Source organism: Apostichopus japonicus, chromosome 13, assembly GCF_037975245.1.
Source record: "Apostichopus japonicus isolate 1M-3 chromosome 13, ASM3797524v1, whole genome shotgun sequence".
Taxonomy (NCBI): Eukaryota; Metazoa; Echinodermata; class Holothuroidea; order Aspidochirotida; family Stichopodidae; genus Apostichopus; species Apostichopus japonicus.
This window is the reverse complement of record NC_092573.1, coordinates 1,734,924-1,753,321: the sequence shown is the minus strand read 5'-3', so window position 1 is coordinate 1,753,321 and position 18,398 is coordinate 1,734,924. Positions and strand designations below refer to the sequence as shown.

Here is an 18,398-nt window from a genome sequence, read left to right as displayed (position 1 = left end):
CCATGTTTGTATTGTATACCAAATATGCAGCACCCCGAGTTGTTCAAATTGTATGATTGGGATTGCAACAGATTGAAAACTATAGGCAACAACCTGGGTCAAGGTCATTGGTTGAAAAGGCCTTTAATCAACAGAATACAAATAAATGAATTGCCGTTGTTCGAATAGGCAGGTGTATTACCTTGCTTCCAGTCAGTTGTTATACACTATTGAATAAACCCGTAATGAGTGCACCTTTACAAGGGTCCTCTCCCTACATGTTATTTGTAAAATCTTATCACTGATGACCATGTATTTGGAGAATGAATCTGAAATTTTCCTGAAACTGCAGTTCAACTTTTAAACTTTCAATCTCACCTTCAAGCAACTATAAAAGAAACATATTCAAATGTTATATATACTACACACACTCATTGGTACATTTTCCTCTATTATGAGTCCATCCTTCAAGCCTCTCTTGTACCCCCAGCACCCCCCCCCCCTCCTCCCCCCGAATTTAGTGAGGGTAAATCATGAATATTTTTGTTACAGCGCGTTAAAAAAGCAATTTATTTTTGGCAATACCAAAAACAACTTTACAATAATGACGAAATGTGGGAGAGATATGTCATAAATTAATCTAAGCGAATTTTTTCTTAGGTATACAACTACTATACTGAAATCCCCGCATAGAATTGTTCGAGCGAACACAGGCAGTGTGGATTTGTTTATATGGTTCTACTTCAGAAGCCAAAACCTTCAATCGAATATGTGACCTTGCTAGCTATAGCAGACCTGAGAGTTTTAGTTCTGTGGTGTTTGTCAGTACAGTAAACCCAGTGGTTCGTTGGTACATTGTTGATGTGGCAAATGATTGCGCACTTGCAATAGTAGCTGTTTCATAACTGGTATTGTGATCACGTAACAAGCTAGTAGTAAAGCATTGAATATTGCATCTTTCTATGTAAAGTGTTAGCTGTTGTCATAAAGATATCAGTAGGTACTAAGTGGGATATTCGAGATATTCTGAGAGTCCTTGCTGTACTGCTGAACTGGAGAAGTCATGGCAAGTGGTTACGATACATCCAAAGTTTCGCTGTTTGCGGAAACCTTCTTGACTTGTCGACACTGCAAGAAGCTATATACGCGGCCTACTATACTGGTATGTTCACACACATTCTGCAAAGATTGTTTAGCGGAATTACTGCTCGCTGACGAGACCGTGACTTGCCCTAGCTGCCAGGAAAATATCCTCCTACCAAAGAAGGGGATCGAGGCCCTGAAAAGTAATACATTCGTTGAATTTCTCTTAAAATATGTGCACTTATTGAAGACCTTCGGGTCACCTTCCGAACTGAAAGGTAAATGTAAACTATGCGAATGCGAAGATATTAAAGTGTATTGTCAAGAGTGTTCGGGCGCCATTTGCAATGTATGTGAAACTCAACATGAAAGAATGAAGCCTTTCAAAGGGCATACAGTGCTTCAGTTGTCCGATATGTTACAGATGGATGTCACAGATGTTATTGGAATGTTGAGTAAAGGAGCAGCGGAGGAAGAATGCCCTAATCACCATGGAGAACCTCTCCGATTCTTCTGCCAAAGATGCAACACAACCGTCTGCCGGGATTGTACCGTCGTTGAGCACAACACAGGTGACCATCGTGTGACTGCCCTGGATGAGATCACCGATTCCAGGAGAAGAAGGCTAGAGGATGGCTTGGAGAAACTCAAGAAACGACGCGAACGTAACTCAAATTTCGTCAATGGCAAAGAAGAATCCATGCGAAATCTTCTTGATCAGAAACTTGAAATCTCGAATGCGATAGAGAACATAACGAAGGAAGTGATAGACAAAATAAACTCTCAGAAAGCAGCACTTCTTGATCAGCTGGAGAAAGTCACTGCTGCCAAATTGACGGGGAACGAGAAAATATTTGAAGCAGCTGAAAATGACCATGATAAAATGAACGATTGTTGTGCCGTGTCTGAATTACTCTTAGCGACAGCCAGAGATGCCGACATAATACAGGTTGCCAATGAATTTTATCACGACATCAAAAAACAAAATTTGAAAGTGGAGAATTTTTCTTTCGCTCCTCAATTGTCGCGACTCGGAATCATTTTCAAAGCAGGAGTCTGCGTTGATGATTTACACATTGGTAGGATCGTACCAGCACAGTATAAACAGGAAGAGGAGGAAAAAACATCTCCTGGCTGGGTCGATATCGAAGAGTCATTTAGAGGGTTGTCAACTGCTTTTTGGAATTCGTTGAAGGACTAAAAAAATGGATGCATGTAACTGAGCTGATTGACTTGAATCCAAACTTGTTCGAATCCAAATTGTTGTGGACTTGAACTCGAGTCTGGTGTCACGGTGGAGAGTTTTGCCTTTTAGGACACGGTGTGGGACCCATGAAACCCTACTCTCCGAATCAAGAATGCCAGAACGGTGCTTTGGATTGAAATGAAAAGCGATATTTTCACATTAACTCTGTCCCATTTTCTATGGTGCCTTGAGGTATTGTACAGCAAGTTACGTCATGTGCGTACCGGGAACGACGGGTGATGGGGAAGGAGGGTGTTTCATGATGTTTAGATCACATGATAATGTGAATTACTGTGAATATTTTCAATGTTGGTAATGTCATTTTATGCTAATGGTAGCTGTTTGGCTATTTATTTTTAACTTTCATACAAGTTTATTAATGTATAAAGGTTTAGTTTTTCAGTTTACATTTGAAAAATGTAACATTTTTAAGATTAATATAATCTTCATTCATTATTTAAATTTGTATAGTCATGTGGGGGCAATGAGGGAGCGGTTAATTTAATTTTAAAACTGTGTTTAGTTCCTTATTATACGTATGGATTTAAAGAGATTGATAGTGGATTATTGTCGCAGTTTGTGCAATAAGTCAACTTGAAGCAAACAGATGTGATGCCATAATTCAAACTGAAAAGATAGGTTTTCGTTTTGCTGTACATTTCATACTATATTGTTTTGACCTGAGTGACCTTTCTGTGATGTTTTCATGTTGTCGTGCAGCTCAATCACCCAGTTGGGACAATTATTTCTGTACTTTGCATTTATGTCCTGCTACACATCACCCGTACTGACAGTATAAGCAGTATGAATAACCTGTTAAAGGTCGCATAGAGGTTGGAACTTAGTACTATCAGTACAAGAGCTTTAAAGCCTGATGAGGGAGGACAGTATAGAGTGGTTAGCATTGCAAAATCGTCCCAACTGGCTCAGTCGAATATTCCAGTAGATAATGGACCTGAACTGAACACCATGCAGTTTTGTCAGTGTCTATCTATGACGTCACATCTATTGCTTCAAGTTAACTGTTACAAACATGTCAACTTCAAATATGTTGTTATCCAGAAAACAACATTCAGGAATTGATTGCAAATTACAACGGAATGCAAACGATATATTCCTATTCCATTGCCCTCCAAAATAAACTTTTTATCCTTATTGTATGATCTCTTATCAAATTTTACAAATTAACATTTGCGACTTTTTATTGATAATAGAATTTACAATACACGTGGAATAAGGAAGGCCTAATACACAGAATATACAAGAATTTTTTTTTTTTGACCTCAATTTATACTTTTGGGACCCCTTAAGTTGGGCTCCCTGAGCCGGTTGGATTGTGACCAAAAGGGTTGAAATCCAAATTGAATATTTGCAGTATAAACACTTTCTTTATGTAGATGTTCCAGATATAAAGTACATGATCATTTTCCGTGTTAGGTCATTAAATGACATGCTCTGATGATAACGCAATATTATAAAGTAAAATGCTTTTTCAACCTTCCCCTTCCCACCAGCATGATGTGGAACTTATATTAATTAGCCTGTCCGTTGACCGTACACTTGTCTTAGTCAAAACGTTTCTTATCTTCGTTTCTCTTGCATATTGTTTATCTCTCACGATGCTTCCACGATACCGTTTGCACGATTGGAGGTGCTCGTTCGTATGGAAAGCCATTTTTACATTTAATCAGGAAGTTTAGATATCTCAAAATAATTTAAAATATCTCAAATTAAATTTCAGATATCTCAAATTTATTTGACATATCTACAAAATAATTGCGGATATCTCCAAAACAATTTCAGATATCTCGAAATACCAGAGAATTTGAGATATTTCCTACAAAACCTTACCCTTGTAAGCTCACAAGGTAATTATAAGTTCAAGTTCAGAGCTCTTCCCCTGCAGTGCTGTGGGATTTGCATCACAAGGTATTCTTATAAAGCGCCCTCACCAATATAGAGTAAATGACACTCAGCGTCTATAGCAGAGTGGTTTAGGGTGTCCGCATATAAAGCGGAAAGCCCGGGTTCGAATCCCGGTGGAGGCTGGAAGTTTTTTCACTGTTCTTGATTTTCCAACTCATTACGATTTTCATTTATATATTCATTTGCTTTTGTCGTTTACCTCCATTTCATTAACATAAAGTCTGTTCAAAGTATCTCTTTCGAGATCCGGCTTTAGGAATCACAAATGATTTCGAGTTGGTTAGAATCATGTTTGATCTCTAGAGTATGTTTGATCTCTAGAGTAGTGATTTATATAATGATTTATATAATGAATAGTTTGCCTTTAAATGTCGAATTGACAAGATTTTATGCGGGAAAAAATATATTATGAAGTACTTGCGGAAATTGTGTACTCAGGACATTTCGTCCGGCAGGACTATATTTGCTGTGAAGGGGGCACACAATTTTCACCAGACTAAATGTGCTGGTAGAAAATGTCCCCCGGAGACTTTATACAGGGGGACACTCTGTACTGTCAAACCGGTCTGTTCTGAAGTAGTTGCTAATAGTAAACTAATATAATAGGGTCTTAACATGACTAACCGTATAAACGCGTCAATTGACCGTAATGGGCAATTTCTCACTTTGGTGAATATGCCGTCACACTCATTTACAGATACAATTATGAACAAGCGCCATTGATTTCATATTAGCACAGCCAGAGCCACGGAGTCCTAATATATGGCTCTGAGCACAACCTCAGATTGTTATACAAATTGCATTCTTAGTTCATTAAAGTGAAAACAGTCGGACACTAACAACTATTTTAACGTTTGCCGACAGGACGAATACATTACATACAAAAAAACTAACACAACCCCCCACCCCCGCTCCGTCTAGTTTCCTTCTGTATCCACTCATTTATTATTTACTCATTTGGAGTTGTGTGTAAGTGTTGCCGATATTCAAATAGCTTCGAACAGATCCTTAGTTCGGTCTTTTGCAGATTAACCAAGTGTAAGTACAAATATCAACATCAAATAATATGCGAAAAGACGTATTTCACAAGGATTCTGGAATTTCAGAGTAAATGCTAAAATTAAGTAAATCCGAATAACTTCAATAATCTAGAGGGTTATATGATTGTGGGATCTTGTGATTAAACATCCTTCGCAAACCGTTAAACTGTTTTTTTCATTTGGAAGATACTATCATGCTTTTCCTTTGCCCCCCCCCCCCCCCTCTCTCTCTCTTCTTCGGGTGAACACTCCCGTTTTCAACCTCACAAAATGTCCAAGAGTATTTGTAAGCACAACATTGCGTTGAGACGTAACTAAATACCTAATTTGTGTTTCTAAATTTGCACCATTTGACGGCTTTCGTCTATTTTGTCTTGGAGAGGCCCTCCAGAAGATCAGAACCACCGACAGACAGAAAGAAATTTTTGAAAACGTTCAATATAGTTTTATCATGATAAATTATTATATTAATGCTAAAGTCGTAACTGTAATCTGATGGCGTACAATCAAACGAGTTCTCAAAAGTTACAAGCATCATAAAATATTTAACGAAATGTGTGATCACTTATCACAAACCTTGCAACCATTATACTGCTTGGTGTCAAAATATCGACTTTTTCGTGCATTTTAATGATGATGTCATCTGGGTTTGGCAATCTAGAAATTATAGATTAATACATACGTGGGAAATTATGGACTAAAATTTTCATTTGCGCTGATTAAAGGCAGCAGGCCGGCAATAACGTACCGATTAGTAACTGGTATAATGACGCAAACAATGATTTTTTTCACGACTGATATACCAGTTGACCTATTCTATGTTGGTCTATCCATCTATCCATCCATCTATCTGATGGCTTCATTTTGAACTATATGTACATTTCCATATTTTGTTCTGCTGAATTTAAAGAAAAAAGAACGCAATTTTATGAGGGTATATTTTTTAAATACCGTACAGATATACCTGCACTTCTATTCAAACATATATTGTATGAGCATACTGCGGTATGTTCCATTTAGAAAATAACATTAGTTCTGTCATAATAAATAAAAGGTATCTCGCAGGCATCATGTTGGAAGCGTTTAACGGGATATACTCCGATGATTTGCGGTTGAGGAACGTTTGCAAGCGACGTAGAAAACTCTCGAAGATCTGCATGCTTTAAATACTTCAAAATAAAGATATTCTTAATGAACGTCTGTCTTTAGAAGAAAAAAAACATGGAAATCAGGAATACAACAATGTTTTATCAAAACCGAAAATGCAAGAATAATATATAATTCTTAGTAATGGTCACAATGGTTTCAAAAGGTTCGTGTAATTCTAATACTTCAGGCTTACTGAAGACTTGTCCAAGTATTCAACATCCCTTCCTTTTTCTCACTCACCCCCCCCCCTACCCCACCACCACACCCCCAGTCCCCCACACGCACACACAAAAACAAATATTAATGCACCATTCCACAAAACTTCCACTTCTCGCCAATTGAGATTTGGATTAACCATTTCTTCAAACCTGGACAAAAGAAAAAATTATATAAATAATTAATATATCTCGAACATCAGATATCTTGTTTTGTACCGGATCATGTACAAGCAGAATGTACTCTCGGGTGATAAAGTTCATATGACGTCATAAGTAACATTCCTATTTCCATGTATTTGCATATACGGACGTCATCGATCTACAATGTCATCGACATCGATGTCATCATTAGGATCCTAATGAGGTCTTTACAATACGAATGAAGTTTCTTTCATTTCCTTTTGAACATATCTGAAGACTCCATAATTAACATATCGAACTGTGTGTTAAACTAAATTACCCAATATTATATTTCCTAACAACGCGTATTACACAGAAATTGTGGTTTGTTCTTTCAGAGCCTATATACCTATTGATTTATTGTAGATATACTCAGTGACGTTAACATATATTAATAGGTCTACATCATAGATGGATGAATAAGTCCAACTTGTAGTACCACTATGATGCACTTCCTACCTATACGTATGTTGTAACATCAGGAAGATTATTGTGAAATAAAGTCATTATTTTATCAAGTGGAATAAGCGAAATTTCTTGTGGCAATATAAAGAGAAGAAAATGATACATCAGTAACCCCCAAAAGTGTTCATTCTGTAGCACGTACGTTGTGTTGCCAGTTTTCATGAAATGTGTATAGCGTGGCTATATTATGACCGTGTGCGAATTATAACAAAACAAAACTGAATTTAGCTATATCACAATATGAATTGAAAGGGGCAAAAATCGATTTTTCTTCATATTTTGACACGTTCTTTTGACATAATGTAAGATGTACACCGTACCATCTGTCACAGAAAGTAAAACGGTCCCACCTTTTCTATTGTTCATTTTAACAACGCCCTTATGATTTCGAAGGACGGCTACGGAACGCGAAATGACAGGGGTAAAAAATACATCTCGCTGGGTTCAGTATAGAGCAAGTTGCTGAGTTGTGGACTATTAACTGAGTGATAATGACGATACTATTCCTCATCGGACAAATTACGTGCAACTCACTATAACGCGATGGAAATGTTGTAACGAAGTGTGCGTTGGGGAAAGATTTTTTTTTGGCAAGAAACAGAAATACTTTAATGATTTAGCATCATTTTTCGTTCATCGATTCTTATACATTCTTCCTTTCTTTTTCTATGAAAGTACTTCAAAATGGTGGCTTTGTGTAGAGTCGAGACTTTCTTTTATATTTTTATATTTAACTTGAGGACTTTGTATGGATTTAGTACAGGAGTGGGTATTTCAGCTTGTCAAGATTTGCTTCCACGGAACCACGGTGTAGGCACGGAGCCACAGTCTTCCCCATCTCCGTTCACCATTGTAGTGTCACCTACAACTTATAATCCAGGAGCAGTCGTTTTTGGTAAGCTCACGCGATGTTTATGTGCTGCATACATTTGTGTGCAGTCTTACTATCAAAGAGTGGCATATACCCATGTTATATATCATGTGTACACAATATAACGCTCATTTTCGGCCTTCCATAAGTTAGTTTGTAAGGAGAGAAAACAGATAAGTTATATGATCACATAAGTGTGTAGCGTATATAGGCCTATATAATGATATATGTATTTGTGACGTCGTCAAGAAATACCACAATTTCTGCATGGAAAAAAAGATACATTTTCTAACAATCAAGAAAAATATCAAAATTTGTCGCTGACAGTCATTCGGTAATGTAGAGTCATACATGAATGGCATTATACTTTTAAAATCATATATGCCTGTTAATAAATGACAACCACAAGAGGGCATTTAAATTTCACACGAATTAAAGTAACAAAACTTCCAACTGCTTCCTATTTCATCCAATAGGCCTATTATTATCTAAGATAATTCATTCTTCAAATTTTCGGTCATAATACGTTTATAAGAGAAAATGACGCAGATATTACAATTTGAATAACATTCCAAACATTGACAATAAATTGCGTTGTTGAGTTACGGTAAGAAGCTATAGAGTATAGGCATAAAGAAGGTATAGGGTAGGCCTAGGGTAAGAAGTTATAGAGTAGGCCTAAAAGACAATCTCTTCCAAGTATTTGATAATGTTCTTTTCCCATCAGATTCAAGCAATACACAATCTTATTTATATAGTGTTCCTATTTATATTTTCACTGCCACGTACTAATTATCTAGAACGTCTCAGTTATAATATGTACGACAACATATCATATATGTCAATCAAATATTCGTCTGGAACTAAGTATATTATACAGTAGCTCCATCAAATGTATCTCACGCGGTTGCGTTGGAAACGGATGGAGCGGCAAAACTTTGATGAAAGAGCTAATGAAGAAACTGTATATGTGGTGTGTCAGGGGCGTAGCCAGGTTATTTGTGTTGTGGGGGGGGGGGGCAAAGTCAAATTTATGTCCCCTTTCCAGGCACATAGCGGTGGATCGCCGTTCTGGGGAGGGTTATAAAGGGAGGATTTGTGTTTATCGAAAAGAAAAAGACTAAGATGCATAATGGTGCTATCATTTCCATTTTTTAAACTACATTCGTGTACTAAAATTTTCCTCTTTTGGTACAAAAACTTTACCAATTTTTTGGGGAAAAAGACGGACAAAAAATGTGCTCGCCTCTGCGGTCGAAAAAAACCCATCCGGTTATATCACATATTGAACAAAATATATATGTGAATACAAATACATGGCTACTCAGAGAGACATTGCAAATGCGCGCGTAGCGCACATATTGTTGAGGTGTCTTTACATTACATTCTCTTTAGTAATTGGCCCCTCCCCATCTTCGGCCCCATCCCTCATGTTAAAGTACATTTAGATTTTGTTGTTGTTAATTGTTGCTCCCTTTGATTTTTCACCGTCGCCCATCGCGTCCCCAAAGATTTCAGTGGGTGCACCCTGCTCCCTGCCTCAACCCCCTCCCCCGCTGGCTTTGCCACTATGGTGTGTTGTTGGCTCCTTTTGGTGAGTTTTTTTTTTATCTTACCAGCGTGTTTTAATTCAGTTGTATCATGCTTCTGTCACATTTTGGTCGAATAACTCTCACCCTCCTCCCCCTCCGACGACCCCCATTCGTGTATAAGAACAAATCAATTGTTGTTCTTTATCTCTGGTATATATTAGTATCGGTGGCTTCCACATCACCAACCGAGATGTTTAGAGGATTTATGATGCAAGCTAGGACAATCGACACGCGTGAACCTGTGGGAACATTCCTTACATTGGCTCAGAACGCTACCTACGGTGTGACGAATTGTTTCAATGGCGATGACACAGCAAATCATATTAGATCTGAACCCAATGACCTCATCGGTGTACGGTGGAGAGCACCAGATGCAGAAACCAGACCAATCAAATTTGTGTAAGTATGCCTTTTCTTTTGTCTTAATGCGTGTGAGGGGAAACCGGGTGGGGGGGGGGGGGTGAGGGGAGAATGTCCAAGTTAAATGGCTAGGTCTCACTTTTGTACAGTTCCACTGTATGACGTTAGTTGAAAAGTTTACCTGTAACCTAAACGCTAAAGAACTGGGAGGTTTGTTATCTAGTCTAAGGCTCCCATCCCCTTACTCCTTCCCCAACAAATGACTCTTTGACTTTCATAGATGAAAATGACATATTATATGTATTATATTATAGGCTGTCCATATCGTATCCATGATTAAGCTTGGTAACCATGGTTATTGTTACTATCCATGCACCCGTGTTACAGTGCAATCATCGCTAGATATACGACTTCAAAAGCTTGATTTCAAAGCGAGTGCATTCAGTAGCAGTACAGTTCCAAAATGAAAATTAAACAGAAGATTGACAATATGTCAAAAATCAATCGATAGTCATTCCGCTTAGGGTATATATTTCATACGTCCTCGTGAGTTTATGATATATAGCACAAGCTATACTAATATTTCAACCAACCTCTTTTTATCGACTTTTTCACCTTGTATAGTCTTTGTGTTCAGAGCAAAGCTGAAACACAATAACACGTTCGAACAAGAACGTATGAAGGCATGGTCTGACAATTAGAAGTAATGATAAATTAATGAACGCATGATTAATGAACGCAAATTAGTTAAGATTGTGCTCTATTTTTTTTTATCTTGAACACTTTTATTGAGCTTGAAAAAGCCCTTTTCTTTCTTATCCGTCGCATTTTTCCGTGCAAATTCAATTCAAAACACCTTTATTTATACGCTACGTACGGCACAAAGTTAAAGTTTGCCTTTCACGTAAACTTGTAACTACGTAGGCATATAATATACATTGGAAATATAATTTAGCTGTCCTTAATTTGGCGACTCAGATTTACTGAAAAATTGATAATGGCTCATATTTTATTCTGGTAATAAGAAGAGAGACGCGTTTTTATCAATTCGTGTTACCATGGTAACCATTGTCAATGCGTTATGAGGGATACCTTCTAAGCCTATTTGATATATAGGCCTATACTTTAAGGGTGGATTTTATTCTTGTTCTCGCGGTTATAAGTTGTAGGCTAAATATATTTACACATACACGATACACAAGGACAACACTTTTGACAACACTTTTTAGCAGCAAGATTTTTGGTTCTTGAAACATATAGCCTACACACAAAATTTCGCTCCATTTTATAGGAACCGTGGCTTAATTATGTAGGCTGCATATAATACCATGCATATGTGAACACAAGACCGTTGGCCATAGGATTATACCCATTCCGTAAAGCGAATAAATGTACACGAAATTGAGGCTTAGTTATCCACTTTCCAAAATAATTTCATATAGCTATAATTTACTAAACCATTCAGAATGATTCGGAAAATATTTTATGAGTTCAAGGTAAGATATTAGTAATGGAACATTTATGATTTGCAGTAGACCTATACATGAGTGAAGATGGTATAGTTTTCTTAACTTGACAACGTTAGCATATCAGTTGTAAAGCAAATAGTATAGCTAGTAATGTAGGTGCAACCATGTTTACCCCTAGGGGCTGAAAGTTCCCCTCACCCCATGGTAAAATCAAGGTATAAACACGCTCTCCCCACTAACATAAAGTTAAAGTTGAAGGTTTACAGTCTTGTTTGAGATCAAGGCCCCCTCACACGTCTTTACAACATACAGAATATTACAAAGAAACAAACTCTCCTACTATGTACAATAAATAAATATATAGCATATACTCTCCAACACATCGTTTTAAAAGTTCTTTTAAAAAACCACGGAGTAGGTCGAGGAAAGCAGATAGGAAGGGAATCTAGGTTCGTGACTTCAATGTTTATTTGAAAGTCCTAGGCTAGGTACAAATTCCATTTTGATATTTTGTATGGGCAGTGGCGTATGAAGGTACTTTTGAGTGGGGGGGGGGTGGGGCTGAAGACTGATGGCCGGCCTGGGGAAGGGGTTTAAGGGGAAAGGGTGTCCCCCTCCCCCTTTGGATTTTTTTGCATTTCCAGTTGGCCTCAGATGCAATTTGGTGCAATATAGCACACTTCAACACCCACTCCATTTTGTAAACAATTTTGCATTTTCACCTGGCCTTAGATGCAATTTGGTACTCCAAATGAGATTTTTTTTTCTCATTTGGAAATGAAAAAGGGGTTTTCTGACTTGCGAAGCGGGGGGGGGGGCGAAATATTACTTCCGCCCACCATATTTTTCACTGGGGGCTGGCGCCCCCAGCCCCCCGGTTCCTACAACCTTGTGTATGGGTCAAAGTGCACTGATGTCAGTCCACGCATGAGTGTATTTTTAAACCACATTTCATTCTCGAGAAATGACAACATCAATTCAACGATTGGACTGTTAAGTCTAACATATAGCCGTGGTGAGGTCCGTTCTTAGGTGGTGACTCAAAACGTTCCACTTATAACGCCCCAAATAAAATATATATATAAATATAAACAGACCCTGAGTTCAGTATACTATAGCAGTTCTGTGATTCAAAAACAGTATTATCTCGCGTTCATTGATACAGCGTATGGGAATTCATATATTTATTCCCGTGACTTGTGTAATAGTCTAAACTTTCTGTATTATTAACATCTGCACCTCTCACCTCTCTTTATTTAGTTTTATATAATGATTAAACACCTGCCAAGGATGGGCGTATTATTAGGGGATTGTTGCATTATTCTATGACAAATTTTAAAGTACAAATAAGCCGTACCCATCAGTATACTCACCGTAAAGTTTTCAATGTAGGAAATGTAATTAATTTTATGTTCGTAATGATTCGTTTCAAATTTTCTCCTGTTGAACAGTTTCGAAAATTTGGGTTTCAAACTCGAATGGAATCATGATTCGATATGAAACGCTTATTAACGTTTACCATAACAAGACCCGAAAGTGTTATTGTATTTTTTAACCAATTAAGCTCATAGTTGTTTTTCCCCCTTTGTGCCCATAGAGCCACAGTGGTGCAAGATTTAACCACATATTGGGTTGCGATCGAATCAGAAGTGATAACAAGTAAGTGTGATTATAGAAGTCACGTGATAACCGCTGTTAGCCTATCATTGTAACCATCTCATTTCTTTCACCACTTAAATCAGTAGGCCTAACCTATATCAATATATTGTCTTAAGTTGCAGAATTCTTGCGGTAAACTACATGAACGTAAGAACTTCTCTCAGAGGGTTGTGAACGAACGAAGTGGTCTGCCTAGAGTCGGTTTTCCTTTTGTACTGTGTTGTCACCTTTTTTAAAATGCTTCGACGGACATTTTAAGGATTGCAACTGAATTTGAAGATATAATGTGTTCAGTTGTCTGGCGTTTTTCCTGTCTTTTTCTAAGATTCTACTGGTCGAGTCCTCGATCGGGGACCGTCATTTTAGAGACTCTGGGTCCTTCTTATTTTGTTATAAACTAAAGGGAACAGTATAGCTCTCCGAGCAACAATGTGAATATTGCTCTTCATCTCTGGCCTATGCCTAGAATGTTATTTCACATGGTAGCCTACTCTTTCGGATTGAATTGCCCCCGCGAACCACTCACATAGTGTCCTTACCAACAGAAGATTAGTAATAGAAATAAAACGTCCTATATTTGTGAATTTTTTCTTCATCTTGCACAGGAGTGAATCCCTGCTCATTTCAATCACAGTGTTTAAATGGCGGAACGTGCTTCGCAAGAGATAATGGGAATGGATTTCTTTGCGAATGTCGAGCTGGATTTATGGGAGACAACTGTGAATTTGATAACCGTACGTATATATGTGCACAGATTCATTGTTTTCATGCAGTACCCTTTCAAGTATTGTATTATCGACAGGACTACAATGAATCACAGAAATTAAATTTCTGTTATTTAATCCACATGCGTCTGATTCGTAAAACATCGTCTTCAAACGTGTTATTGTGTCAAAATTATACCACTTGAAAATGGAGTACATTGAATGCAGGTTGTCATGAAAAGGCACTTCTCGACGGTAGGGTTAACCATCACTATGTGAATTTGGGAAGCAATGACATATATATAGAACTATTGGCGTTGCAATATAGCCGACCAATCAACTGTGAAAGGAAACTTCAGTTGATTTCCACGCTATTAGTGATCGAAAATCCAGTTATGTGTGCATGTTCGCACAATTTTATTGTCTATTCCGTCCAACTGATGCACTATGTTTAAGCTCGTATCCAAAGATGGTAGAAAGGTGAAAAAGTAAACAGTAAAAAATGTAACAAAGACATGCGACTGGGAATGAGCGAACGGTCACCACTTCTTATTGCCTACTCGTTTAGATCTAGCCCAGGCGTAGACCTATGCTGATTAACTCAGGTGTACATGTGGTACTGGTAGACAATTAGTATTAGTAAGTAGTAGTATGATGTATTATAGTATGTGTTCGCTCGGCCTAACTTTAGAATCCGTACCATATGATGGGAAAGTTTACTAGGGGCTAGGAATTAGGGTTAGGAAGTAGGGTTAGGGGTTAGGAAGTAGGGAATAGGGTTAGGAAGTAGGGTTAGGGGTTAGGAATGGTACAGATTCTAAATAGTATCGTTCGCTCTCCCAACAACTTGCCTTTAATTTAATAGGCCTAGGGCCTATGTAAATACTGTGTAGCATAACTTTGGAGCTTTTGTAGCTGCACAGCTGACAGATATTGTGTTACTAGTTGCTGCATTACCTTGTCAGATTGTAACCACATTTTTGAATGGAACTTTTTCCTGTACAGCTAGCTCACGAGTTACAGCCTCAACATTTTGAACCAGCAAGACATGGCTTCAATTCAGTATTTTGTGTAGAGTTTGTTGGTTGATAAATGCTGTTCAGTTCCACTCTATATCAATTTTTATCTTTTTTTCCCTTCTTTTTTCACATCCATCAGGATTGGCCTGCAATTCACAGCCATGTCAAAGAGGAGGCACATGTCTTACATCAGAAACTAATGGCTTCTTTTGTCAGTGTCCACCTAACACATTTGGGGATATGTGTGAAAGTGTGGCAGGTATTACATCCCAGATTCAGTTGATTTTATTTAAATACTTATGTTTCTTTGCATTTAACATTTGAGCTCCTGCTGATGAATATTTTTTTAAATAAATACTTTATCAAATATTTAAGTTATTTTATTCCAAATAAATGACTTAGTTACTTCCAAATAATTGTACTGCATATTTTTCATTCCCCAAAGTTTGAACCTTATAGTCTAAAGTTTGAAATAAAGATATATTGTAGGTTCTCTATTACAGGTTTTTGACTTCCTTCGGTATTGAGATGCATTAAGAACATAGACTATTGTTGTTTGTGTGTCAATCACTCAACATAGATACATCCTAAAGCAAAGTTGGAAACCCTTTCCAATCCAAAGCCGAAACAGTTTAGTGAACAAAATGAAGAAAAACAAAACATTTTGCTGTCAGTTTGTTATGAAAATGCTATGAAGTCATATCTCTGTTTGTTTTAAGCTCATCAGTCTAAACAGCCAGTTGGGACAATTTCCTAATGCTAATACCTCTCTAAACTCTCCTCCCATACCATGCTTCAAAGCACTCGTATTGACAGTACAAATAGTTCCTAACCATTATCTGATAGAAACATGATATTCATACTGCTCATACTGACACTATGAGTGCTCTGAAGCAGGACATGACAGTACAGTACATTATAAAAAGAATTATCCCAACTGGGTGGTCTAAAATACGTTCTCCTCTTCACTTTCCTTTTAATTCTATACCTGACACTCTGAAAGAAAATTCTAATATGAAAAGATTTGTATTGTTTGTTCCCTTTTGCAATATTGCTAAATATGCTAATTATACTACTAGATAGAGTGCGCACAATGTGGTTGTCCAAAAGTCAAACAATCTTATAAACACTCAGTCCTGTCATTTATTAAAATGTGTCAGAAATGCCATTTGTGAAGAGAAACTCAAGTTTTATACACATCCATTCATTCTATTAATCTATTACAATTTCCTCACTCTGGGTCTTTCGTGTAGTTTATAAATAAAGCAATTTCGAGATGGTAAGGTTCAAAGGTTGCCAGATTGTCTTCATTATTTCAAATAAATCATATCTTAGAATCTAGCTAACGAATTCTGGCATGATTTTATTGATCTATACAATATCAACTTTAATATTTATCAAGATCAGTGTAAAGGTCTGCTTGAAAGTAAAGTACATTGTTTAATTTTTAATTTGGAAGCAGAGCAACTTGACTAAGAAAGTGGCCACTGATTTGACGTATGATTCATATTTCATTGTTAGGCTCATGTTCTCCAAACCCCTGCATGATGGGAGGAACTTGTGTGGAAACAGGGCCGGATGCCTTTCTGTGCCTCTGTACCGCTGGAAGAAGAGGCGATACATGCCAGCTTGGTGGTAAGTCATTGATATTGCTTTTATTGCTGCTGCTAGTTTGACATTAAATGTTAAAGGTTTTTAGCCTGGTTTGAGGCTAGTTAAGGCCTCCTTACACGACTTTACAACAAAACCCCTGGTCATTGGTAACTTGTCACACCCACACACCAATGTGTGCACAATTCAAACAATCTCTCCTGGGTAACCACATCCACATGTCCTCAGGGGAACATCCCATAGGGTGCAGCCACAGACCGGAGCACGCAACTATATGTACAAGTTACCTCGTAAGATCCCATTTTATACACCTGGGGGAAGAGAGGTAATGGAAGATATAGTGCCTTGCCCAAGGACACACTGTAATGATCTGGCTAGGACCCAAACCTGCAATCCTTAGATCACAAGTCCACTGCCTTAACCGTTTGACCACAACAATCTCATTACAATAAAACTCGTATTCAGCGATGAAACCATGACTCAAAAATGTGCTGGTCGCCAGTTGCCAATGTCCTGGCTAAATTAGTTCATTATATATGTTAGATTGTCTAGAATTTACCCCTACCGATGAACCACAAGTACTGTTTGCAGCAATCGGCTTTGCAGATCAGTAAGGTGACAGTTTCTGATTGGTGCTGGTCAGGAGCAAAGAATACCAATTAAAGGGAGTGAAGACTCGCGCACAAAGAAACGTCTGATGCCGGTAAACTGACCTAGTTTTCGAATGAGGTGTAACAGAAGTGTTAGACACCTCCATCACACACACAGCTTGCTACCGTCGGTAATTAGACACTAGTGTACAGTCAATACATGCAGCTACAGCCAATACCCACAACACAGTGTACATAGCAGCGCTGGACATCTCAGGTCCAGATAAAGATAACAAGGTATCACGTTTCATAACTGTCTGCATTTTGTAGCGACAAGAAGAAAACTTCACTGGCAAGCACCGAAAGTTAACTTTTTTTCAGAGGGCAACACGCAGTTTGGGGCGAGTCTTTAATGCCAAACATCACCAACCAGCTACAGTACATCCCTGCTTCCATTTTCCAACAGATGGGAGTTTTTTTTTGTCTCTCCCAAAATTGTGCATTCATCTGGTGTTTAGTCTAGGTTCTTTATGAGCATGAACAATGTTTGACCAATGTACTATTGTATCAAAAGTAGGCCAGACCAATCATATAAAGTTGCTTTCAAAGTTTTGAGCACTGAAGGACAACTATTGATATTTGCAACAGTTTATGCAACAAACTTCATTTGAGTATGTTTGAAAGCAAATTGGTCAATTCTTCCACTTCTCTTTCCTTCTCATGTAAGATCCATGTTCAACAAACCCTTGCCTGCAAAATGGCATTTGTTTAGTGATTGACGAAACACAATTCTTGTGTACATGCCCAACAGGCTTTACTGGGCCTACCTGTGACCGTAGCATTATGGGTAAGTTAACTTTGCTCATATACCGATGCCTGAAGAGAAGGGTAGGGGGAGGGGCTCATGGAGGCTATAGCCACAGGGTACGTAGTCAAGTAGTAGGCCCTGGGAATAGAAGATGTCTTCTCACTTTCATGTGATTCAAAAGTTGATTTTTAAAGTCTGATTTATTTACTTGGCTATCTAATTCTATCTGATCTTTTTTTATCCAACCTGATCCTCCCGCTGTAAAGTGGAAATTGTTTCTATATGCTATTTTTGAAGTTACTATTGGAAATGTTTTCACATTTATACACTGCAAGGACAGTTATGTTATAATGGTTCAAATTCAGGAATACTCACTTACAGTAGTGTGTATCTGAAGTTCTGTTGCTTTACATCCAATTGTTTTGACCT

The 18,398-nt window shown here is 37.8% G+C and overlaps 2 protein-coding genes across 12 annotated transcripts in view; both read left to right on the top strand.

Annotated features, from left to right (window-relative positions):
* The first annotated feature begins 786 nt into the window (after window positions 1–786).
* On the top strand, window positions 787–2,952 carry LOC139979140 (E3 ubiquitin-protein ligase TRIM56-like). The gene has a single exon (XM_071989839.1). The coding sequence runs from the start codon at window positions 1,043–1,045 to the stop codon at window positions 2,261–2,263; it is 1,221 nt and encodes a 406-aa protein (XP_071845940.1). The 5' UTR covers window positions 787–1,042; the 3' UTR covers window positions 2,264–2,952.
* A 4,672-nt stretch (window positions 2,953–7,624) lies between these two features.
* The window catches only part of LOC139978708 (uncharacterized), a 41,006-nt gene continuing 30,232 nt past the window's right edge, over window positions 7,625–18,398 (top strand). For 3 of the 11 annotated variants that reach the window (XM_071989142.1, XM_071989140.1, XM_071989141.1), the window contains exons 1-7: window positions 7,627–8,181; window positions 9,911–10,148; window positions 13,176–13,237; window positions 13,843–13,971; window positions 15,100–15,219; window positions 16,482–16,595; window positions 17,889–18,008. In XM_071989142.1, coding sequence (XP_071845243.1) covers window positions 7,971–8,181; window positions 9,911–10,148; window positions 13,176–13,237; window positions 13,843–13,971; window positions 15,100–15,219; window positions 16,482–16,595; window positions 17,889–18,008 — 994 coding nt within the window. In that variant the 5' untranslated portion in view covers window positions 7,627–7,970. The other 8 variants (XM_071989146.1, XM_071989139.1, XM_071989143.1 and 5 more) reach the window with 7 other exon arrangements.